This window comes from Pteropus alecto, unplaced genomic scaffold, assembly GCF_000325575.1.
Source record: "Pteropus alecto unplaced genomic scaffold, ASM32557v1 scaffold104, whole genome shotgun sequence".
Taxonomy (NCBI): Eukaryota; Metazoa; Chordata; class Mammalia; order Chiroptera; family Pteropodidae; genus Pteropus; species Pteropus alecto.
Genome location: NW_006436664.1, coordinates 5,214,535 through 5,240,848, shown reverse-complemented (window position 1 = coordinate 5,240,848; position 26,314 = coordinate 5,214,535). Strand labels below are relative to the sequence as shown.

Genomic DNA, 26,314 nt, shown 5'->3' with positions numbered 1-26,314 from the left:
TATTTTAAATTATGTATAGCATAAATTAATACTGTACTGAACAATTGGTGGTGGCTGTACTGAAGCGCTACAGTTAAAATATTAAGTCTTTTCATTTAATTTTTAAGCTTCTTTCTGGCAAAGAAATATCAATATTCTGGACTCAATAATCAAAACACTCTGCCCTTGTCATTCTACATTATAACATAATAAATGCCTTAAAAAGTACATATAGAGCTATAAATGCCTATTGAATGATAGTCTTACAACTCTGTATCTGGGCTCCATTATGATACACCGTAGGTGTAAGTTTCCTGTCCTTCATTTGAGATTTGGGGCAAATTCATGCAGCGCAAAGTCATGTTAAAGGACAGCTACAGAAACTTAAGGATTCTATACCTTAATATAAACACAAACTGCTGAGGGCACAATGAAAACAATCTCCTCGATATTTATCAAAAACTTTATGTGACCAAAAAAATTAGTCTTTTAGTCAACTGCTTTGCAATACAAATCTACTTCTTTTCTCCATTTATTACTTCATCCATAAAAATCTGATTCAGTTTTGAGAACTGAGACCAAGAAATGTTTTAATCAAGATTAGCTATTAGAGAATCATTACTGCATTTAATGTTATTAATAACAATCGATAATGGCTGACTTATAGGCATTTTCCTCTTAATTTTTTAAAATAGAAAAAAAATATTGCTATAAAGATAGTCACACCCTGAAAACAGGTTAATTTGTTTTTAACTCCTATATGAGATTTCTTTTAGTTTCTGAAAAAATTACAGGAAAATAGAAGATTGCGGGACTCCTATATCCTTTGATAGAATACAGCTATTCTCAAAGTTAATAGTGTGATAAAACATGCAAACTTCACCTTCAGAAAATTATATTGAATAGTTTGTATATATGGAGTTGTACTGTTTGCTGAATTTTATGTGCTCTAAACAGATATCAATCAGTCTAACAATTGCTTTAGTTTCTTAGACAAACACCTCTACACTATTACCAATGGCACTGATTAAGATTAGAATTTCTAATAAAAATTCTTAGAGTCCTAGAAATAGTCACTATGTATAGTAAATACACACTACATAGATATTAAAAATTCTTAGACACTGAATTATCCAAAAATCATACTGAGACAAAAGCCTTAAACAAGTTCTCTACACATATCAAGTTTTATTTTCAAAAGAATTTTCATGTCAAATTCTATTTTTGATGACTAAAAAGAAATAAGGTGCGATCACATTTTTTTTTATGTATTATAATCTTTTAAATAGCTTAAAGAAAACTAGAAAATGGCTTATGTGGGAAATACCTCTAATTCACCAACAGTTACATTTAGAAACTCTTCCTTCCTTCAAAAAAACCTGCTAGACTCCAGATTAAGACAGAGACATATGATGGAATTCTTTTGAGTCACAGGCTCAGAGAATTATGCAGTGGATCTCTAAGTGAGGAAATTTCCCAGGCAGTTAGTTTATTAATTCTACCTTGAAATTCCACTTTTTTCAAGGTTCAGTAATCTCACTACACTGTTCAAAAATTTATTTTTGATAATATTAAAATTTGTGTCACAGTAGAACAAAAAACCCCATTATTTTTATTCTCCCATTTTAAGTGTTCAGTGAAATGAATTTGGCAATTGTACAGTCATGTAATCAACAAAATATATTAACAGTTCATCACCACTAAAAACTTGCTACTCCCAGCTCACTCCAAGTAATCAGTGATCTGCTTTGTCACTACAGTTTTGTCTTTTCTGGAACTTCCAATGCATGGAATAATAAAGTATGGAACGTAGTCTTTTGTATTTGAATTCTCTTATTTAGCATGTTTGTGAGTCAGTTATGATTTTGCATATATTAATATTTTTTTATTGAGTACTAATCCAAACAATATTCAATGAATGAACGCATCACAATTTGATTATCCATTCACTGTTTAATCAACATGTGTGCTGTTTTAGCTACTGTGAATAATGCTGCCATGAACTTTCACATAAAACTGTCTGAGGTAAATACCTAGGAATGGTCATATGATAAACAGATGTTTAATTTTAAAAGATACTGCTAGAATTTTATAGCGTGGCTCTACCATTCTGCATTCCCATTAGTAATGTATGATAATTCCAATTATTCCAACCCTCTTCGAAGCTTGGTATTGTCAGTGTTTTTAACATGAGCTGTTTTATTATGTGTGTAGTGGTATCTCATGGTTTTTATTTACATTTCCTGATTATTAGTAATGTTGAGTATCTTTTCATCTGATTTTTAAGGACAGCTATAGTAAAAATTACTTATTATAAAATAGGAATTTTTCTCAGAAATTTTTAAATAATTTAAATTCTGTAATAATAGGACTGTTGCTCTAACTAACCCATTGGCTCCTATCCTCCACTCAGCCCTCATTCTGCAATTGGACAGGCTGAAGTTCTTACTTATCCTGATAGAAAAGATGTGGAAAAAGTAGTCTGTGAAAAACAGGATGGGTTCTTGCCTATTGAGTATTTTACTCTTTGGTTTGGCTGAGGAAATGTGCCTAATTCAGACATGCAGAAATCTCTGTTCTAGTCTTGCAAGTTCCTGCCAACCACAGGATGCTCAAACCACCCTATTAATATTTAAACTGGAAAGGATAATAACCCACCAAAGGGCAGTGGAAACCAGAGTAAATCTGGCTCACACAGTGGACCTCCTGAACTATGGACCATTAGCTGATCAGGCTCCCTGTGGTCATTGTACTAACTTTGCAATAACTGTATCCTGCATTTCACAATTGTTGGATTAGACCACATGTAAAAAGTTACTGAAAAGGATAATTTAGTGTATAAACATAGAATATAAGTACACTGAAAAACAGGCCTTCTAATAGGCAATTGTTCTACATATTCTATAATAACTACTTTGCCAAAGGAATCTATAAAAATCTAAGTTGACTTTGAAAGACAATGAAAAAGGTATAGTACAGCAGTTCATAACCTCTTTTGGGTTAGCTATTTAAAAATCGCTGCAGGGAGGGCTCTGATACAAACACATACAAATTTTGCATACAATATTAGTTGTTCATACAGTCCCCTGAAGCTTATCCATGTAGACTCCAGGTCAAGAAATTCTTATGTTGATGTTTTCTTCTCTCCATTATTACAAAATGAGTAAAAAAAATTATACTTAAATAATAATAAATAATACTTATTTAAGTAATAAATAATACTTAAAATCTATCAAATAAAATTCTAAACAGATTCTTTGGTGGCTTAAAAAATGTATTTAAGGAATACATTCTCGAGGTTCAGGTCAAGACGGCGGAGTAGGTAAGCACTGTGCTTACATCACAGAGCCACATCAAAATTACAACTAAATTAATTATAGAATAATCAACCTGGAGAACCACCTGAACACTAGCTGAACAGAACTCCTATAACTAAGGATATAAAGAAGAAGCCACATGGAGACCGAAAAAAAAAAAGAATACATTCCCTTGAGTAACTTTACCAGTAACCGTTGCAACTTCAGCAGAAAAAGCTTGTTGATTAAGACTGCTTGTTTCTGAATCTATGTGAAGAGTTGTTAGACTAGCTACTTCTTGTTCTTCAGCACTCTGATAATGACCAGAACTTGAATCCACATCAGCAGAGGATGCAATCCCAGTATCAGTTCCAAAGCCAAAATCTATAGAAAAAGAAATGCTAGTATATGGAAGTGCCAATCACGGAACGAAAATATTTATAAGAGACACAGCTACTTCAGCAAAATGATTTAACATTAACATTCTCTCTAAATCTATTCTATTTACATACCACTCAGGCAAGTATAAATAATGTTAACATTATGAAGTTTATAATAGAAACAAATTTTTAAAGGTTCTCATAGCTTATTATTAACAATAATGATAAAAGACATATCATCACTATTCTTATCCATATTTTCTGATAGCTGGTAATATATTTACTGCTTTTCAAGTATTTTATAATTTCTAGTACAGGTATAGATAATAAAAATGGACATATATAGATGATAAAAATTATTTTTCTTTTAAATCATATTCTCAGTCTGAGATCAGAGCAGTATATAATCCATAAGGGCAGGAAACATGTAATTCTCCAATGTATCTCCTAGCCCTTCAAAAACTTGGTTTCCAAGGTTTTGACTTTTTTTAAAAAAATTCTGGTACCCTTTACTGACTGCCAAGTGTAATATATAATTATAGAAAAAAAGCTATATGGTAGTGACATAGGGCCAAATAATATCACTGATGTCATTTTAACATGAAATGATTATTCAAGAAACGTTCTGGGTACCGTAGCATGGAACATAACTGTACTGAACATACTGAAGCACTAGATGTAACTAGACAGTAATTCCCAAATATGAGTGCACAAAATATTTCCAACTCATAACCATGACTATCCTTTAACATCAAGTCTACCCTAATGTTTTTCTCTTTTCTACATTTTTGGTTTTAAAATATCATTTGTTTTATGAAAGAACAGTATTTTTTGCTTTTTTTTTAAGTGTCTTGAGTTTAGTAAAACAATGGTCCCAATTTGAAGTGATTCCCTAAAACTTCCCTTGGAATTTCACTAAAAATGAAATAAAAATATGTAGAAACCCCTTGTCTAAGTAACATTACAGAGGAAGGTGATGGTTACATGATCTACAAGTCAGTCTTGAAGAGAAATCAACGACAACCCCATATTGTTAAAATAGAGTAAGATACTTGCTGTCAAATTTTCGGCCATCATATTGGAAAGCACTGAAAGAATCTGAATGACTATCTGAGCTGATAAGATCACTGCTCCCTGCACTTGCAGGAGATGTCCATTCTGAAGGTACACCTGGGTCATCAATAGGGCGCATTTGGTTCTGCTTGTTTAGCATATCAGGGAGGTCTTTGGGAATTTCCAGGCTGCCTGGACTACTTCCTCTTCTTGTCATAGTCTAAATTCAAGAGAGATTTATCATGAAAAAAAGGTTTTTAAATTCTCATTAAAGATCTGAAAACTTGAATTTCCAAGACAATTATCACAATAAATGTTGAGATTTAGGGCCTGAAGTAGGAGGGGGAAAATACACTAACCAAACAATCTATATAATTGTATGGAACGAGAGCCTGAACTACTGTTGGTCTGCCTGAAGCAAAGACCCAAATATCAGATGGTGCTAGGCATGAGACTCTTAAGCCCCAAAAGGATCTACGAAGTGAATATACATTAAGACATAGAACAAAATATTCAAATGGAAAAAGCAGCAGCAATCAGAATGGAGTAGAGGAAGAAAAGAATGATGCAAAGATATCATTCTATAATGATTATATATAATGATTCTATAATTTTTTCTCACTCAAGAAAAAACACTGAACTAAAAAAAAAAAAAGGAAATGTAATGGACCCACAGACTTTTACTAAAGACAAGCTGAAACCCAAATGGAATATGACCATTCAAAAAAAGTAGTTCAGCATATATTTGTCTTTACCAAATAAGCATTATTAGGGTTAAAATTGCTTCAATTTTAATTTCCCATAAATTCTAAAACTCAAAGATAACTTTAAAATCTATTCCAAAGTTATCTGGAATGATTAAGCAATCAATATTTATGCTATCAAAATTAAGCATGCTTATGGTTTTGACCAGAGTGAATGGAATACCTGTTGGCTCAGCTACTGAGGTGAAAAACAGAGGGAGAGGCTAGCCTCTCCCTCTGTTTTTCACCTCAGTAGCTGAGCCAACAGGTATTCCATTCACTCTGGTCAAAACCATAAGCATGCTTGTTTTATGTATCTTTGAATAAAAAATACTATAAAATATAATTTTAAAATTTTAATTTAAAAAATGGTTAAATTTGGGGGGAAGGTTGTTTTGAATAAAAATTCCCACATATATTATATACATATACATGTACAAGTATGTATTTTGTAGTTTCTCTACTCTCCTCTCTAAAATCAAATAAATAAAATAATACTTACTGAGGCATTACCACTTCGAAGTCGTTCTGCTATAAACTCATCCATCAGATCTGGAACATTAGCATTGCTGCTGCCAATATCATTATTAAGAGGAGGCAGTTTTTGGCTCATGTCCTCTTTATTGACTAAAAATAAATAAATAACCATATGTAGTAAGGAAAGACTTAACTGCATTTTCTAAATTTGAAACAAACAAAAACAACCCAAAATAAATTACCTATGCCATATCAATTATTTGCCAAACATGCATTTATGAATAATTTCTCTCTTTTTAGATTTAAGAATTAGTAAATTGATATTTACTTTATTTAACTAAGCAGATGTTAGTCAATCTTCAGTATAACCTTTAATAGCAAGAAAGCTTATAGATAAGCACTAGTTGGAGTTAGGTTAATATTGCCTATAAAGAAACTGGTATATTTATCTTTCTCCCTACGACTATACTACCACTTAGTCTTAATAATTTATAATTCCTTTTTCCTGAAAGAATATTTGCAAGAAATATATCCCTTGAATCTAGGCAAATCTCAGTGGGACATAAATGCATTTAAGTTATTCATAAATAAAAAGTCAATGATTTTGACATTTGTTCCTATTCACTACAAAATCTAATTTTATTGTTTTAATAGAGATTTTCACAAAGGTTTTTCTGTAAAAAGGAAAAAAACCAAAATAGTTATCTTGATTTTTTTAATGACTACATTATGATTTATATTACCAAGAAAGTGTTACATTTCGGAAATTAATTTCTAGAAAATAAGATTATTTCACTATTATGCTATTAAAAAGTTGATTTCTCTGCAATTAAAGAAAAATCAGCACTGTTTATATTCCTAATGAACTACAAAGCATTTCAAGTTAAGAAAATACAATGGTCAGGAGCTTAATGTGAAATACCATTATCTTTATATTACGGGCCAGGCTTTGCTAAGCTGTCAAATACTGCCCTCAAGTGGCATTAATGGCTCAATGCAAGTTGCATTCATTATACAGCGTTCTGTTAATCATGCTAACAAAATCATGTTAAACAAATAAAATCAAAACCTACCTTACTGCTGAAAGTTAATTCTCATATCTGTAAAGTTATTTTAAATTTGAATCAAGATAAAACAGTTACCATAATCTTGCTTTCTGTAATCTGTCCATAGAGGTTCCATATTTAAATCATGATTGGCTATCATGAAACCTTTATGTACATCTATAATCTCAGAAAAAAGAAAGTAATGATAAGTGTTTCAAGGATATAACTTGCACTCTATACAAATGAATTTTGTTTGGAAATCACTTAAATGAAAAGAAACTAAATCCACTTTGAGATTTAAGAAATAATTTCCTCTTCAGTAATAATTAAAAATGTTGGTGCTGGGAGTAGACCTTGATTTCCATAATGTTATATGATGTCAAAGTAATGTTCTACCAAGAAAAAAGATAAAACCAAATAAATCAGCAGTAAAAATAAATGAACTCAATTATACAGCTGGTGCCCTCAAACTATAGGGAGGTGGGGGCGAAAGTATTCCAACTCCTCAGTAAACTTAATTTCAAGGCTTGTAGTACATACACACACACACAAAAATATTCGATTTAGATAGCCTTTGAATGGTCATTAAAATTTTCCTATATCTTCCTCTTTCCCATCCTGTTCAGCAGCAAAGAGGTTTAACTAAATGCCTTATAAGGGAAATTAGTAATTTAAATAAACATTTTATGCTGGGAAAAATACAGCTGGGAAAAGGCGCATGCATAACCAAACAGAGAGAAAGCAGTGACCATCCCAAAGCTTTTTGATTGCTTATAGCTTGCTTCAGTTGCATAAAGCCAAACTGGTGCTGTCTTTCTCCTTTTGCGCTCTGCACACTGTAAGTGCTCACCTGCAGCTTTCCTTCCAAAATAGCCCATTACATGACTGTACAGATCCCTCAGTGGAGCCTCTGGTGGCATTCTGTTCTGCCTCTGTGGGGAAACATTTGCCTTCGGCTTTGAAAGAGCATGTACAACAGTTTTATAAACGCCACCCAGGGAGCCTTGTGGTAGTCCTGCCTCATGACCTGATGACCTAAGAGTACTACGACTACTTAACTGGCTACCTGCGATTCCTTCCTTTTGTACTATGGTGGGAATCTCTGTAGATTCCTTAATTGTTTTACTACTTACTGACATAGTAATTGTATCTAGAGGCCTGTACACACCAGGTTTCACTAGCTCTGTAACACTATTTGAGCTGGTATGGGGGTTGCTGGTGCTGCTACTGCTACTACTAAGGCCACTGAGTTTCCGCAGTCTCGTCTTCCATGGAGCCTCTTTGTTTTCCAGAGGATTATAAAATTGAACTGATTCAGTAGATGGTCTAAAAGTAACATGGACACTATTTCGTTTTTTAGTAGCGATTTTCATGATTTTGGCTCTATGAGTTACTGTTTCAGACAAGCTCCTTTTGGTTGGAGAAAGCTTGCTAGTGTTTGTAACATGAGGCATTCTGCGGTTAATGGGTGCTTTTAGTGTGGTTTTCTTGGTATGTATAACATGTGGGACAGTTTTTCTTTCATTAATTTGCACACCCTTAACCTTTTCTACTAGTGTTACATCTACACAGGCATCTAATTCTGTGGCTGCTTGCCTATACAGAAATTTTCTCTTTTCTTTATCACAAGGACTACCTGAACTAGGTTCTGATGACTGTTTATCATTGTTTAGTTGCTTAGATTTTTCAGAAGGTTTTGTTCTCGTAAGACTATCTAATTGGTTAGGCACAGTATCACTCAAGAAGACAGCTGAGTTTGGTTCTTTTTGAAACAGTATGTTTTCAGGATTCCTAACAAAAGAGGGGATATCTTCTGATTTACTTTCCTGGTCTATGTATTCTAATTTATCTAAAGAAGACCTTTCATCCCTATTTACTGTAATAATCACTTCCTGAGAAGCTGCAACTTTACCTAACTCATTTTTACTGTGATTTTCCTGGTTTTCCTTAAAATATTCTTTCAGGGAGGAAAGAAGATCATCATCTCCTTCAAGGTCAATGTACTGGATTTGTTCAAAGGCTGAATCTGCAAGTTCTACTGGATCTATTAAGTGACAAAGATGGTCATATATGCTATCACCAACTTCCAGAGAAGACTCTCTACTATGAGTATCAGTGATGTGGCTTTCAGTGGATCTAGTTATTGAAGAAGCCTCTGTGGAACTCTGCAAGCTTGGTGCATGACGGGATGAACTGTCAATTACAGGAACTGCACCTTTGGCTCGTTCAACAGTGAATGGTTCCAAGATGTCAGAAGTGCTGCTACTTCGAGGCAGTGGCTGCTCCTCATTCAAAGCACCAAAAACTTCATTTCCGGTGTCTTCACTTTGTGAGAAATGTCTGACTCTAGTTGGGCGGGGAAGTATTTGAGCATCATCAATATCTGTAAGAAAGAAAAATTATGTAGAGTAGAACTGTATGAAGATGAAAAGCATTAATTTCAACCATACTCTAAGCATATGCTTAAAAATAAAAAACTGAGATATTTTTGTAAGCTCAATGAAAGAAAATCTATTAAAAATACAAAATCTGTTTTTAAATAATGACAGGCACAAGCCAAAACAGCATGTAGTGTCAATGAATTAGAAAACTACTAGAATACATTTTAAAATGTTAACATGCACAGAAAGAGAGTGAGGTGATGAAACACTTGGAAGTGCAGTTAAAGATAGAGCTGTGCCAATAAATCAAGCAATTCAAACTTGCTATTCAATTTTTCCTACTTATTTAAGTTCCAAGCAGAAAAAGTAGATCTTAACACAGAAAGCTGATCTAAATATCCCATTGTAGAATCTTAGAGGGTATCATAAATTCTTGTTTCCTTCCTTACCAGACAAGAGGAATCATCTTTTCTTCAAATCTTGCCTATCTGTTTGATCACATCTTACAAATGGAAATCTCCACCCTCTTCCTAAAGTTCTTTGTCAGGAAACTATCTGTTCTATGAAGTGTTTTACTTTATTTTATTATAGTATTAACATCTATTCATCCCTAAAAAATAAAATCAATATCGTTAAAAAGTTAATTGTATTTTTTCACCTCTGACACAACAAAAACCTTTAAAACACTAAGAAGAAACCATCTCTGCCTGTCATTGGCCCTTTCCATTAAACCATCAAGCCTTAAAAACTGTACGTTTATCTTCTTACATCTCTTTGGAAAAACTACAGATTTTTAGAATACAAGTGGACATTACAGATCATCTAATTTAGCTCTGTAGAAATTGAGGCCCAAAGAGGTGAAGCCACTTTCTCAAATTTATAAAGTCTGAGAAGGTGGCTTAGTGTTCACATTGCTTTTCTTGCCTAAAGTGCTAAATAAATGGTAAATCCTCAAAAATATTTATGAAATTGAAAATTACAAGATGAAATACTATTTAACTGTACAGATATATACAAAATAGAAATTTTAGAAGTAAAATACAGTGTCTATGTTATCAAGAACTTTTCATTATCTAGAAATAACTAAAAAAAACTTTTTTAGAAGACAGCAAAATGTAACAAAAAGGACGAAGTCAAAAAGTCAGATATTGCTACTCACTGAGATCTGTAATGCAAAGGTTACAAGTAACAGAACTATAACTGAATAATCAAAATGAAAAGATTTAGATGTAGAGTAAGCCAGTGTCTTTTCCAAGACCACAAAGTAATTTATTGATGTTGTTAGGTCTATGACTTAAGTTTTTTTACTCTAGACTCTGAGAACAGTTTTCTCATTTATAAAATGGGGATAGTAATTCATAATATTCTCAGGATTCATGCTATGGATGAAAGGAGGCTAGTCTTGCTATTTCATTCATATCACCCTCTTTGATATTCAAAAGGAACCACTTTATACTAAATTCGGATCAAGAGAGATTTGTATTATGTCAAGATTCCACTATATTCCTGAAGATACATGTTTAGCCAACCAACATAGCTCAAATACGCAGTATCTCCTAAAGTTGAAACAATTAATTTCTTTTAACATTAGGCCAAAGGGGGTATAATACTTTAAAAAATGACACTGGGTGTCTTCTTCATACATTCCACTTAGAAATTCTTCTAAATGAGAAGCAAACCATTTCCTCAGAATCTTCACATTTATGTATTTATACTTATTATTTATTACTGCAGAAGATAACTAATGCATATTTGTGCATCTTGATAAATATAAGTATTTTGGTTTGTTGTATCTCTCATAATCCATTCAAATAACTTCTGCCTAGAGAACAGAGATTAGTTTCTTTCCACAAAATATTCTAATAGGAATATTATGACAAATACTATATAAAGTTATGACAGCAAAGTTATGACAAATACTATATAACTTTTATGTAAAAAATTCTTTAAAATTTTATGGTTGAAATTTTATCAGCTCCAAATTCAAAATCAAAATCTTAAAATCTTCTTAAAATCTAATATTATGAGACTAGCAAATACATGAACTTCAGAAAAAAAGTAGAATATTAATTTTAATTTTTAGTTTACTGGTATTTCATAATTTTTCCATTCTAAAGAAGGCAGTAGAGATTACTGTGAAGTTCTGTTTTTAGGACTTTCTTCCAAAACCCAATCCTCACCTTGAATATTAGAAAATTTAACCATTATTTCAGCCAAAGTATTTTTTTCCTAAACTTTTGTTATCACATATGAGTATCTAAAACTTTTATGCAAGTTTATGAGGGAGACAGCTTTAAAAAGAATAAACCAATATTTTTCTACCAATAATGTACTGTTAGAGAATTTAAACAAAAAACTTTTTGAATGTTTTAAGTTTTAAATATAGTTCTTACATGAGCAAACGACAATACTAACTGCATAAAATTGGAGAAGAAAATAATGGTGACAGGAAACCAATGTCAGCACTTGAATTATGCATAACTGACTCTACCAGGTCTTAAATATAATAGGATTTTGTTAAGGACTAAATGACAGCTAAACCATATATATAGTCTTTTCTACATGCTAGGCATTTCTAAGCATCTTAAATATAGTCATTTAATCCTCACAACAACTCTGTGAAGTGTAATTATCCCCTTTTAAAAATGAAGAAACTATTTAAATGACTTGTCTGAGGTTACACAACTAGAAAGTAGAGAGCTGGGATATCGAGTAAGGCAAAAATTAGACCATGTTCTTATTCTCTTGAATAATAATGTTATATATTTATGAAACAAATTCTTTAAATTGGTAAAAACTGTATTATTAAGAAAATTTATCTGTATTAAAAAATCTTAGAAATAATAACAGTCAAAAACAAATGTTTGTAAATTATACAGAAAAAAACAATGGACAAACTTTGTATTGGATAGCCAAAAATAATGGTGGCATCAGGTTTAAACAAAAATGGCCTTCACAATAATTTAACTATGTTGCTTACATTTTACCTTGAATAATACCAGTCTCTAAATTAAATTGGTTTAATCTAAAGTGTTAGTAAACACTGAATGAGCAAACCAAGAACAAAGTTTAACAAACTAAAAAAAGCTTTTGAACATTGAGAAAATGCTTCCTATAGATCCTACAAAGTACAGAGATGTCAAATTTTATCTTTGGATTGCCTTAATATGTTTAGCATTAAAGTGTTGGAAATTATTTCTAGATTAAAAACTAGTTTTTTTCTGAATATTGTTTCAAGGAAAACTTTGCTATTTCAAAAGAAAAACTGTAAATTAAAAGTGTAATATTAGTGTTTAATGTATAAAAAAAATTCTTTCCACTAGAATTTATGTTTTGTATTAACATATTATCACCACTGCTTAAAATAGCTCTTATAACATAATAGGGGCTCAATAAACAGTTGTAGAAGAAAAGCATGTCTTTTGCTCTTTAAACTGTTCATTAAAAATGAACAGTTGCTAATTAGCAAAATATTGAGTTAGGCCCTCAGGGGAATAAACTCCTTAAGTTACAATACTATCATATTACTAGAAAATTTTAGTAATTTCTAAAACAAGGTACAGAATCAAGTGCCAAAATCCCTTTCACCAAAGTGAAATTCTGTTCTCCATTACAAATATCAGTAATAATATTTTTACAGTTCCTGAATTCATAAAATCACTTATATTAACATACAGAGAGACTGATGCCATTTTGAAGCTCAGGTTTTTTTCTGGAATTACCTAAAGGAAAAGACAATGTCTTTTATGTAATTATTTTTTTGGCCTATTTGGGCAAAAATTGCAACGTTATCTTCAAAGTAAGCAAGGATTATAGAGCATCTATGTTTCCAATTAAATAACTAATATAGGCTACTAAAAACTAGTCTTTTTAAGATTAGATGCTCTATTTATAGGTAATTCAAAGCAGTATCTACATCACTGAAATCATATGAAAAGACTGAAAAGCAACAAACCAAGCTCAATTAATTTTAATTAGACCACTAAAATTTAAACTACTAAACTATCTTCTACTCTTATCCAATATTATTTTGCTGACTCTTAAATTCTGGAAATAGACAAATGACCAATGTATCTTTTACGATACGAAAATTATAGTTTTATCTGTTTATGAACATTCATAGCATTCATAAACATGAATGTTCATAAACAAAACTATAATTTTTGTATCGTAAAAGATAATCGGTCATTTGTCTATCTCCAGACAAATTTCTAGCTTCAAATTTTTTTTGAGATGTACTTTTTAAAAAACGAACACAAAATTATTTCAGCAAAAAAAAAAACAGAAACAAACACAACTTAGAATTATGCTAGAACCGGTAAATTATAGATAAAAAAGTTATAAAAGATTACTATCATATATTGATAAGAAGAAATTCCTTGATTGTGTAAAGGGCCTACTTTTTGATTAGAGATGGAAAATTCTCTTGATCAGGCAGAATTTAGGAACAGGATGAAGTGTGAAAGATACCATCTTTGTTCTCCTGATACTCAGAAAATAGATGAAACTATTTTGCTCTATAGAGCACAATTCAAATAATGAAGCATTGTTAGTCACATTAGCAGTCTACGTAATCTGGCTTATACAAACAAGAGTCTTAACAGCAACAAATATGGCAAACACATTAGCAGTTTTAAAACTAATTGGAAGAAAGTGGGTCTGTGAACTTAATTTCAGGGTGAGAAACCCATAGTACTCGACTAGAAAAGAATAAGAAATAGCTGCAAAAGTATAAAGTCAATTGCCCACCATGCTTTGTTCTTTTACATCCCTTCTTTCATTAAAGTATTATTTTTGACAGTAAAAGTTAATTTGCTTACGAACAATTAATTACTGAGATTTCTGGTTTCTCTCAAATCTGTTTATCATGAAAATTAAAGACTGCTAGACTGGGCTACCAAATGTGCAGATGTACAATCTAGTGCCAGAGAAAGGCAGGGAGAGTGTGCTTGCATAGACATCAGTATTAACTTGTAGAGCTTTAAAAAATGTTAGCTGCTTGTGCAACCCTCAGCCTATTCTATCAAAATCTCAAGCATGAGCTTGGAAAAAAATACTTTCATTATGAGATGAGTCTGATATTAAGAATTAATGTCACTGACACAGTGTCAATGCCTTTGAACAAGTCCTCAGAGCTTAAGAAAACTCTTGAAGGATATTCAGCTATTCAACTTGTTTAGTCTGTATAAAGTTATACCATATAGCAACACACTCACAACAATTAGGTAGAATGGACATCTAACCAAGACTATTTGGAGAAAAAGAAAAGAAAAAAAGGCTGGATAAAAATAGAGTATTTTGAAAACTGCGGTCCATTTTTAAAAATCTTAGTATATTTTTTTAAAAAGGGGGAATTAAAAGGAGTTTCCTTTTACTCCCATAAGGCTTCAAGAGGACCAGGTAAATATTTTTCTGGAAAATTCTATCTCTAACCAAAATCTAGAGTGACTGTCTATTAGTTTCATTATTATTATTATTTTTTACTTTATTTTTTTGTGTGTGTGAAGTTATTACAGAAACCTCAACTCCTGATCTTAGATGATACACCCAGGAAATATTTTATTATGATTTTAATTAAGCCTGCTCAAATGAGGGAAAGATAAAATACTGTGCAAAACATTTTTTTTCCCTTAAGTAATTCATTTCCCTTATTCTCTCTGTACATTAAACTATTCTAAAGTAAAATTTACTCAAACCTCAGAAGAAAACATAAGCCAAATATTGAATGGTTGAGGATCTATGGTGATTTTTTAAAAAAAATTTGGGGTAGCACTAGTTTAAAAAATCTATTCATATAGCTCCTTTCTCCTCTCCCTCTCCCTCCTCCAACCCCTAACCCCTCCTCCTCAATGCAACTAACACCTAAAAAAGTAAACTCTAGGCCTTCAATTTGCCTTCAAGAACCACAGGGGCAATTTTTTTTTTTAAAATCCAGTAATTCAGATTTCTACTGTGTAAGCCTATATAAGAATAATCCTGTCCAATTTTTATAAAGCTAATATTTAAATTATGACGTTAGTTTGATGTTTTCTCTAAAATTTTTGTGCTACAGGATGTCAATATGTGTACCTGGAAAAGTTCTCCATGCTTAAATAAGTTTGAGAAATAGTGAATTAAACATTTACTTATCAAGACTTCTGGGGGCCTTTAATATATTGATGATGTACACTATGAATCTTTAACTCCTTATACATCTACTAACATTTCTTAGAAAATATTCTCAATTTATAGAACAGCTTTGAAAGTGCTGAATTCACTCATAAATCATTTCTCAGAAAAGGAGGTTTTGCTGCTACTTTTTATGTTTCTTGCCTTTTTAAAGTCCTAAAAGAAAAATGATTTTTACCCAAAATAACAATCTAATTATGGTTTTATACTGGATATGTACATATGCACACACAAAAAAAAACTGGAGACAATTTTATCAATAAACATTGGTTTGAAGGATTATAATTTCTTATACTTTTCCATACAATCGGTATTTCCTAAAATTAACATTATTTTGATAACCAGATATAAGTTTGTTTTAATTTAGTGACTGCTGTCTCACTACTATCTAAATCTTTAAATCTATCATATAAGACATTTTATCCCAAATAGGGGAAATGAAAATAACAACAAATAAAGCTGTCATTTAGAAAATTCCTTTCAAACATTCTTCATAAAACACCTCCCCCAATCAAATCATAAAAAGGTAATTTTTCAGAATTATGTATTTACAACAAAGCAAGAATTCTAAAATAGGAATTTATCCTGGGTAAGAAACTACTTTAGAACACTTCAAAGGGTACAACCTCACCTTTATTTTAGTGTACTAATAATATTGTAGCACTTAACATGCATATCTGCCAAAATATTGTTTAAGTTGCAGACAATACATTTTGTAAAGTTCTCAAGATTCTGAGAAAAATAAATCATTTCTGACATTTTTATTTAATCCTTTTAAGGATTGGTGGCCAAACTTTTAAGAATTGGTGGTCAAACCTCATTTTAATTTTTCTAAACATGTCATAAATGGCTTGCACTAAATATTTTATGCATATTTTTAAGAAAATCTTGAAGCAAAAAATATATCTAGAGAAGTTTACAACAAATTCAATTTCTTTTACCTATACCTAATTTAGTTGTAAGAGCAGAAACATTGTTTTGTTTGCCAATTTAGGTGACTAAATTATAATTTGATGTAAGCAACCAAAATCAGTGCTACTAATACAGGAAGGAACAGTGCTTCAATGGAGCACCAAAGAGACAAAATATCCTAATTTTTTATTTGTAGCTATGCATCAAATGTAATAAAAATGTTTTCTTCCATATATTAAAATTCATATTATTCCATTTATTTATTTTCTAATCTTACTTTTTGCACTGATGATTTAAATTATTCGGGTATCTTAATTTTACTCGTGTTAAATATATTCATTCATCATCAAATACTTATTGACCATCCAGGTTTAGATTTGAGGTCAAATCTTCTATTTTATTATTGTCATCGATAAACTACTAAATCAACTACCAATCTTCATGAATCCATTAGAAATTCATTATTTCTAATTAACTGTATTTTAGGTTCAAAAATAATATTGAACATCTCTCAAAAGTATCATAAAGAATATGCTGAAATAACTTTCTCAATCAAGGTATTCTGAACTAGAAAACACAAACATATCACATCTGATAACTGAATAATTTATTTTCTCATTTTAAGAAAAGCCAATACTAAATTTTTTCATTTACAGTATTTCTAAATAATACCAAACACAAGAGTGTCTGTGTATCTATATACAGTTAACTTTCAATTATGTACCCCACTTCGTTTGGGAGAAATCTCTGATCTTAATGAGTTTGGGGAGGGTGGAAAGACTTAACCTGAAAAATCATTATTCATAAAAATGTGCCTTCCTCACATAAGTCTACAGTCCATTGGGAACTGAAAGGAAGATAGGTCGTTAAAAACAAAACAAAACGAAATAAAAAAACAGCAACCTCACCAAAAGTGGCAATGTCCGGGAAACATGCCTAAGAGAGATTAAGAAAGTACCCAAAAATGCGCAAAATGCGCAAAAATACCCAACTTTCTTTGAGCTAGCACATTTTGAATAGTAACTGTATTCAACATGGGCCTGCTTCTGTCTAAAAGACAGATTTTATTCATATTTTTTTTTAAAAGAAAAATACCTATGGTGAGAGAAATTAAAAGTGGTTGTGTGTGTGTGTGTGTGTTCTTGTGAGTGGGAAGAATTCTCTAGGGAATTTTTTGGGTAATGGAAACTATTTTATTTGGGGTAATGGTTAAAAGAGGTGTGTACAATTCTCAAAACTCATGGAACTGAATCTAGGATCTATGTTTTATTATATGTTAATTAAATCTTATTGAAGAAGAGACCATCCCAGTCCTGGGGGATCAATAACCTGAGGCAAGATTGGAAAGCTGAACAGGTTTTGAGGCTCCACAGAAATTGAGACCTCACAGATTTTTTTTTTTTTAATTTGGTTTAAAAATGAGTTCTTAGAATTCTATATACTATCATAATCTAACATAAACACAAGGATTTATTCCAAAGTAACTCTTAGATTATGTACTTTTCTTGATGACTGACTTCCTTTGCTTAGTTCCATTGCAAGATTTACCACATTGCTAGTCAAAACGATAGCTCTGCTACCTTTCAAGTCATCTTCTGTGAGACATCTATAATGACATATGTACACACTGCTACTTTATTTTTAATCACCCGAGAAGAAAAATGTCAAACATAAAAAAATTGGCCATTTACAACCCCAAATACTGGACATTGGCACAGCACTACACTTAGCACTTCCAGAATGAACTGCAAGGATAGCATTAGAGTTCAAATAACTCAAAATGTTGATTTCTCAACCATTTTCCCAATTTCCCACACCTCCCCCAAAGAAATTAACTTTGAAGAGTTTATTTGATTAAGCAAAAATTGAAAGCAGAAGGATTAAAAAGTGAAAAAGGTGGTGCAGAAATTAGCAGAGGTGGCACTACCTGAAAGCTCATCAGAAAGGGGAGTGAGAACAATATCAGGCAAGAAGGGTTTGGAAGTATGGATCAGAACAGGAGCACTTTTAGCACTGCGTATATAGGCCGATGGCAGAGCACATTCACCAATGGATCGGCTTCTCATGGCTTTAAAAAAAGGAAAAGAAAGAAGTGGGGAAGGAAAAAAGAAGAGTGACTATAATGAAAGGCTTGTGTCACAGAAAAAGCAGCAACAGAGAAAACTAAAAGATACAAAGGAAGGAAATTTTAAATTAAAACATTTCAGCACGGCAAATACTGGCAAACTGTAAGAAAAGAAATCAGAGAACACATATGACATTTCAAATGTAATTTTTTTGGTGTAAAGCAGAAAAATGCTTATTATTAGCAGTTATAATGGTATAGCATTAAAAAACAGCAGACATTTTAATTAGTCTTATGTTCTCAAAACCGGGAGTTGAAAAGTTCATTGAAGGGTGACATCGAAAAGGACTCATTATTATTAGTTCAAAGAAATTTTTCGTACCATATTTGGGCATTTCTCTGAGCCATTCTGAGCCACTCTTCTTAATGAAGCTGAATTCCAAGAACCAATCATTCCTACTTTCATATTCTTCCCTATTAAAGTTTCAACATTACTCACAGGTCTTTTTTCAGAAAATTTTATGTAATTCATAGTCTAAAAAATTGAATCTTGTAGTATTTCTGGTAGGAGAAGAATGCTTAATTGAATCAGTACCTCTTATTTATATGAAAGTTAATAGTATAACTTTTTAAATTAAGTAGAAACATTTATATAAAATAAAATTTGCAATCAGCATGAAGAATCAACTTACTGAGAAAAATAAGCAAGTTTGTGCTTATTTAAAATGTTAAGCATATTATATAAAAAATGATTTTTTAAAGTAAAAATTTAAAAACTGAATTACTTTTTAAAAATATCATTTGTAGTTGTTTTTGGTAATGTCTTAAAAGGAAAGTCACCAGTTCACAAAATTAAAGACAAATTTTAATACATTTAGAAATAAATTAATAATCAAGTTTATACTTCCTAAACATTTTTTAATTTTTAGTTTAGGAATTCTTGAATAAATAATGTGTATTGTTATGTATGAATAGAGGACTTAAAAGAAACACTGTATGAATAGAGGACTTAAAAGAATATACGGTGTAATAGTGACGTTGTTGAAAAAGAATCTGAATGTTAATGTCCAGTTAAAATCTTGAGTTTTCCTGATTATAAGAAACACTTGGTTACCTGATGCCTAAACTCATTAGCTTGTCACGAAAGGCCTTTGTGACCTGGCTGCAATAACCACTGAAACTTCATCTCCTCCAACTGTTTTCCCATGCGGCTGCCACACTGAATTTTGTACTATTCCCTGAAAATTTCAAGCTGTTTAACAGCATGGCGTTTTGAGTTCATAATATATCTGGTCTTCTTTCCTTCCTGACTCCTTGTCATCTCATCTATGAATCTTTCCTCACTCTCTCACATAACTATTAGCAATATAGCAATGAACAAAACACTGTTTTTGTTTTGTTCATTACTACTTATACAAAGCTTACAATCTATTTTTAGTGGATTGTATGTTTTCTATGTCAATCTTCCAATTTTTCCAGTGCAAACACTCTATCCTCTTATCTTTATATCCCTAGTGCCTGGTACACATGAGTTCAATAAATCTTTACTGAATGAGTATCTGTATTTGAGCAGCCCAGCATAAAAATTTCAAAAACAAAAGTTTCAGTTGTGAACATATAGAGGATAAAACCAGAAAAACTATTAATCAAAAACTAAAGGTATGTCAGAGTTTATAACTGGAAAGAATGATTATATATAGATTTTCTGAAAAATTTTATTAATGTAAACAAAATAAAAGATTAAGAGCAGTTTTTAGGTAAATTCATGTGCAGCAAAACATGGAAGGCTGAAATACATTAAGACAATGGCAACAATCTGTCTTCAGAGTATGGCTTGCCATGTAATATATTAAAGGTAAATATATTTTAAAATTAAAGCCAAATACAAAATGTTAAAATCTGGTTCTACTAGTGTTTTCCTGCTAGCTTCTTATCCTTCATGTGAAAATGAACAATTCTATAATCCAATTTAAAATAAAAGTTACGTTGATTTCAAGATAATCACTCAGTAACACTTGCTAGAGCACAAAGACACACACAGACAAAATTTGAAGTGCTGCTCAGTAACATATACCATCTGCTGTTATATGATTTTGAGAGATACTTCTTTCAAAGTAAATTGAACCAAATTTTTGATCCCACAAATGAATTAAAAGTTTTCTTCTATCTTTTCTCTTGGGTTAGACAACTCCTTTGAGATAATAATTCCTTCTGTTCCTTCTTTCCCACCATCAACTTGAAGAGATTGGGCATTTCCCTCGGAACTTCTTCCATAATTGCAGCTACTGGAATATGAGAAATAACTAATCTAAAAGTGAGGTCAGAGAATCTCTGTAAAGCTGCTAAAGTTTCTATTGCTGTATATTCCTAGGCCACGCATGTCAGTAATCTTAAATCTGCAATATGCTTTATGTAGATGAAAGGGAGGTAGGGAAAATATGACATCAAAAAGTAAAAACAAATTATCAAAACTATAAGCATGCCAATTTTTGAAGTCTTATCTTCATCCCTCTCAAAAAAATGAATAAAAAATAAAAATAGATGCATCCTATATAAATTTATTTTGGCTCATAAAATATACACACTGTATCAAAAACTGTAACCTTCACTCCAGAGTTCTCATGTAGCATAAGAAATCCGTGAACAGCAAATGTGATGAATCACTAAAAACACACAAACATACAAAATAAACAGGAAGAAAGTAACTCTAGCCTTTCTCATTTCCAAAATGCTACACATATTTTTCTCTGTTTATAATGAAGTAAATGTGATATCATGTATACATGTCTGTTAACTGACAGAAATACCTTTATAAATCCCCAAATTTAGGCCCAATATTACAATAAACAGTTAAGAAAAAAATCTGAAAACAAAAGCAGAAATATATTTGTTCCAAATGCTGAATACCAGGTCTTAAGTCACAGTTGCAAACAAGTTACATTGCTTCTCATGAATATATTCTAAAATAAAATAAGTCCTAAATTCACCGCATCTCCTTTAATATTTGTTGATATAAGCAAAACCTTAGAAATGCTGTCCAAAAGTTTTTAAAAATTATTTTAAACTCAATAGTGAAAATTTCTTACTAAGGCCATCCTGGGTAATCTGAGGGTTAAAGGATTATGCAGTGTTTAATATTTTTTTTTTTAAATGAAGACAAGTTGCCTTTAAGTAAAAAATAAATTCAGCAGAATTTCTATCTGAATATAACAAAATTATTATTTTGTAAATTTCACCATAGACTTTCTAGTGTCTTCATAAATTTTAAGGACATGAGATACTTATATCAGTTTACACTACTAATATAAATAAAGCTGTTTAAAGTTAAACTAGTCTTAAAAATTTACATATTCTACCACTCTATTGGATAATTCAGTCATGTTAAAGAATATGATAATTTTAACAGAGGAATTAGGTTTGTTATTAAAGGGAATACTGCATAAAAGAAAAATGTAAATTAAAATCTGAATTATTAATATGATTTGTTTCTCCCAATGCAAGCCATAAAATTAAGAAATGGAGAATGACACAAACTTTAAAATATAAAATCTTCATGGGTAAATCTGATTATTTCAAATGTCTAAATTACTTTCTGTTCCTAATGTGTATATACCTATTTTTTAATTAATACAATTTAATTTTTTTAAAAGTAGTTTTAGGTTTACAGACAAATTGAGAGGCAAGTACAAAGAGTTCCAATATATCCTCTTCTCTTTCTTCCATCCTAATTTCTCCAAATATTAACATGTTGCATTAATATGATACATTCCTATAATTGATGAGCCAATACTGATATAGTGTTCACCTATTCATCCCTCCTCCTTTCCCTGCTCCCCACCCTCCGCTCCTTGGTAACCAGTGACTTTTTTTACAGTCTTCTTAGTTTTCCCTATTCCAGAATGTCATATAATTGAAATCATTTTTAACCTTTTCAAATTGGCTTCTTTCATTTAGCAATATGCTCCTCCATATGTTTTCATGGCCTGAAAGCTGATTTATTCTTATCACTGAATAATATTCCATGTGTGGATGCACCACAGTTTGTTAATCTATTTGCCTACTGAAGAATATCTTGGTTGCTTCCAAGTTTTGGCAATTATGAAAAAAAGTTGCTATAAACGTTTGTGTGCAGAATGGTTGGATCCTATGGTAAGGCTATATTTAGCTTTTTTAGAAATTACTAAAGTGTCTTCCAAAGTGGCTGTACTATCGTTTGCATTCCCACAAGCAATGAGTGACTGTTGTTCCACAACCTTACTGGCATTTGATGTGTCAATGTTTTGGATTTTAGCCATTCTAATAAGCATGTAGTGGTATTCTCATTGCTTTAAGAGCAATTTAATATCAAATTCTACAGATTAAACCTACAGATATACCTGTATGTATGTATAAACTATAGAAATATACATACTTTATTCTGTACCATATTTAATAGCAAAAAATTAGAAATAAATTAAATGTCAGGATACAGGTTAAATGATGGTACTTCCATGTAATTAAAACTAATGCAAGAAGTACAACATTTTCTGATACGTAATAATCTTTAAGATATAACATTATACCTTGACTTCACCTCTTAGCATACTCTCTTCCTTCTTTACTTCACTCTTAACCACTCTGGCCTCTTTATTCTTCCTCAAATACCCAAGCACACTCCAAGGCTTTTATACTTTTTCTTCTGCCTGGAACACTCTTCCTCTAAATATCTGCTCTCACTTTATTCAGTTCTTTGATCTTAAATCCAGTGATTAGGCCTTCACTGATCTGTCTAAAACAATCTCATTTCCTCATCCTATACTCTCTTGTCCCTTACCACGCTCTACTTTTTTTCACAGCACTTACTACTTCATGGCACATTTACTGTTTATTTTACGTCTCCCCCAATACTAGAATTGTCAGCTTCAGTGGAATTTGCTTTGTTCCTACCTATAACATCAATGCTCAGAACAATGCTTCCATAGTTGAGTATTTAAAAATCTTTTTTTCATTTGAATGTCTAAAAAGCTATGTCCACAACAGTGTATATATTATGTTATATGCCTATATATGCATACAGTATCTACAGAAGCATGCTCAAGAAACTATTAACAGTGGTTGTCTCTAATGAAGTGAACTGGGAGGGTGGGGAGTAAAGATGATGGAAAGACTTACTATAACGTACAAACTTTATCGCAGTTTAAATTTTTTAACTAAGTTCACAAAGAACATATTAATTTTAAAAATTTGAGAAAATATATATCAAAATATCCTAATTTAATCTGCTCTCCTTTTAGCATTTTCTACCTTTTTGTGGGCACCTTTCTTAACAAAACTTTTAATACTTTAACTTTTATTTGATAGGCTTGTTTGATAAAAAAGCTAGATAAGGTTGTTTTAACATAGGTACCAGAGTCAGGTATTACTTTAAGATGAATATTTTACTCATTATACGCTCTTTCAAAATTATAAATATGCCAACATGTTAATAATCATTACTTATTAGACAGTTATAGACCTTTATATTTCCTTAAGCTTTCTACACTAAGCATAAATTATTTCTATAAACAAAATATATAAGAAACTTTTTAAAAAGATTCTTTTTTATTAAATAAAACAAAGTATAATTTTAAATTAAAAAACAAAACAAAACAATTGCTTCCTAACCAATACACAAATATTTTCTGTAGATGTGATATTAGTATAAAATGAAGAAAATCATTTCAGATAATAAACATCTAACCAAGAATTTCAAAAAGTGATACCAAAATTTCTATTATATTAATTTTAATCCATCGATATTCATTTCTCTTGTATCATTTCTTCCTACCTGATATATACAATCAATATAATTCTATGCTTACTTTATAAGCAGAAGACAATTGTGAAAATATAATTCTTTTGAGGGATTTAAAACTAACCATGATTTTCAACTCTATTAAAATCTTTAATTTCCCAATTCTCTTTCTGGTTTTGTTTCTTCCCTTAGAATGTAATCCTTAACACTTCAGAACCCACCATTTTATAGATGACATATATTCTTACAACATTAATTTTTAAATTCTTTAAAATAATGTTTTTCACTGATTACCATTAAATACAAACACATTTCCACAGAAAATTCTCCTTCCATAGAATCAGAGATTGTAAACAGCCTGAAGTAACTTCAAACAATTTTGTTTCAGCATGTGAGGTATTTTCATTCCCATTACACAGATGAAGCAAATAAAGCCTAGAAAGTTCAGTCAATTGTTCTAGGTTATCTAGCTATTTAAGTAATGAGAGAGAGTGAAAAAAAGAAATTAGGACAAAGGCCTCTTGCATTTCATTTAGCATTCTTTCTACTACAATTCAGACCAAGTTATAAATCTCTGAGAGTAAAAGGAGTAAGACGGTAGCTAAGTCTACGGCATGCTGAGTGAATCCTACAACCAGAAATTCATCCCATCATTGCTCCATTGGCGCTATTCCCAAGATTACAGAAATTTCTTCCATGTCTATTAAAAGCAGCAAGGAACATAGCAACAGATTCCACCTTAGCTTCAGCTATCTGCAAGTAGAGAGCATGTATTCCTTGCTGGATGTCTGTGAAGCCAATCTAATTACATAATTGTAGCACTGAAAATTAGCTACCCTAATTTTCCATGTTTATGAGTATATTCACTTAGAAACTATACAAGTTAATACATGAGTTCTGGAAAGTGAATCAGAGTTCTACTTCTTCAATTCTGTAAAATAACAGTTAAAAATTATGAATACTATAGTAAAATAAATTACATAAAATTAACAATGTAAAATAAGTCTTAATAGCTTAAAGGAATAACACAGCATGCCACTGAACTTTTGAGTGCTACTGAAAGAAGTTTTTTCTATAGAAGTGTTTCACTTAACAACAAAAGTCAATTGATTGGAAAACTGTGAATCCATATACGTTGTTACTAAGGACTATATACATATTGTTCTGTACAATTATCATGATTTTAAACAGTACATACCGACTGTTTTTTGCCGTACTATACTCCTAGCCTTTTCGGTTCCTGGGGAACCAGTGGTTGTTGCACTTCTCTGTCTCATTGGGGCTTGGCCAGGTTGATCACGACTCCATCCTCTGGAAAATGACTTGTCAACTGAAACTTTCTGAAATTCATGTCCAACTCCTAGAAATGTATATTTGCAATGTTAGTATACTATCACCTGATACATAATCTCTTCAAATTACGTGTACCACCTAGTCTCAGATTTTTAGGTTTACTCATAATGTATTATAAAGTAACAAGATAAAATGCTTGTGAACTGCTTTACTGAACTTCATTTTATGTAAAAATCATATTAAAAAATGGATGCAGTTTTAAAAATACACCATCAATAATAAACTATTATAAATCCTCTGCCATCCACTTAATCTGTAATAGAAATGAAACATTTGGACAAGTAAAAAGGATAGGAAATGAGGTAATCAAAAGCCATCCTGTGGTGGCTAAATTTCTATCTGACAAAAATAGCAACTTGGGAAATAAATAGTCCAGGAAAAGGTAGGTTGATCACCTACTTATCACACTGGACTACTGTTAAGTATGAAATATGACTCAGATGTAATCTCTAGCTAGCAATTATTAAGAGAGAAAAATACCAGTAAACCAAAGATCATAAAAACATGTATTAATGATATAACCACCACTACTGTCCTTTTATCCCTTTTTAACATTAGACACACAGTCCACATCTAGAGAATGTTTACTTTTAGTTAAAACAAATAAAATGTTTACAAAAGAATTTTCAAATAATTCTTTTTAAATAGAATAACAAAATCACCATCTAAATTCTAACAAAAAAAATGG

At 31.2% G+C, this 26,314-nt stretch overlaps 1 protein-coding gene across 4 annotated transcripts in view; it reads right to left on the bottom strand.

Annotated features, from left to right (window-relative positions):
- The window catches only part of RALGAPA1 (Ral GTPase activating protein catalytic alpha subunit 1), a 215,854-nt gene that overhangs the window by 117,130 nt on the left and 72,410 nt on the right, over positions 1-26,314 (bottom strand). For 3 of the 4 annotated variants that reach the window (XM_015590611.2, XM_006913471.3, XM_015590610.2), the window contains exons 16-20: positions 25,472-25,633; positions 7,825-9,357; positions 5,954-6,078; positions 4,712-4,928; positions 3,483-3,659 (exon numbers count right to left, since the gene is read on the bottom strand). In XM_015590611.2, coding sequence (XP_015446097.1) covers positions 3,483-3,659; positions 4,712-4,928; positions 5,954-6,078; positions 7,825-9,357; positions 25,472-25,633 — 2,214 coding nt within the window. The remainder of the gene's footprint in view (positions 1-3,482; positions 3,660-4,711; positions 4,929-5,953; positions 6,079-7,824; positions 9,358-25,471; positions 25,634-26,314) is intronic. The other variant, XM_006913472.3, reaches the window with a different exon arrangement.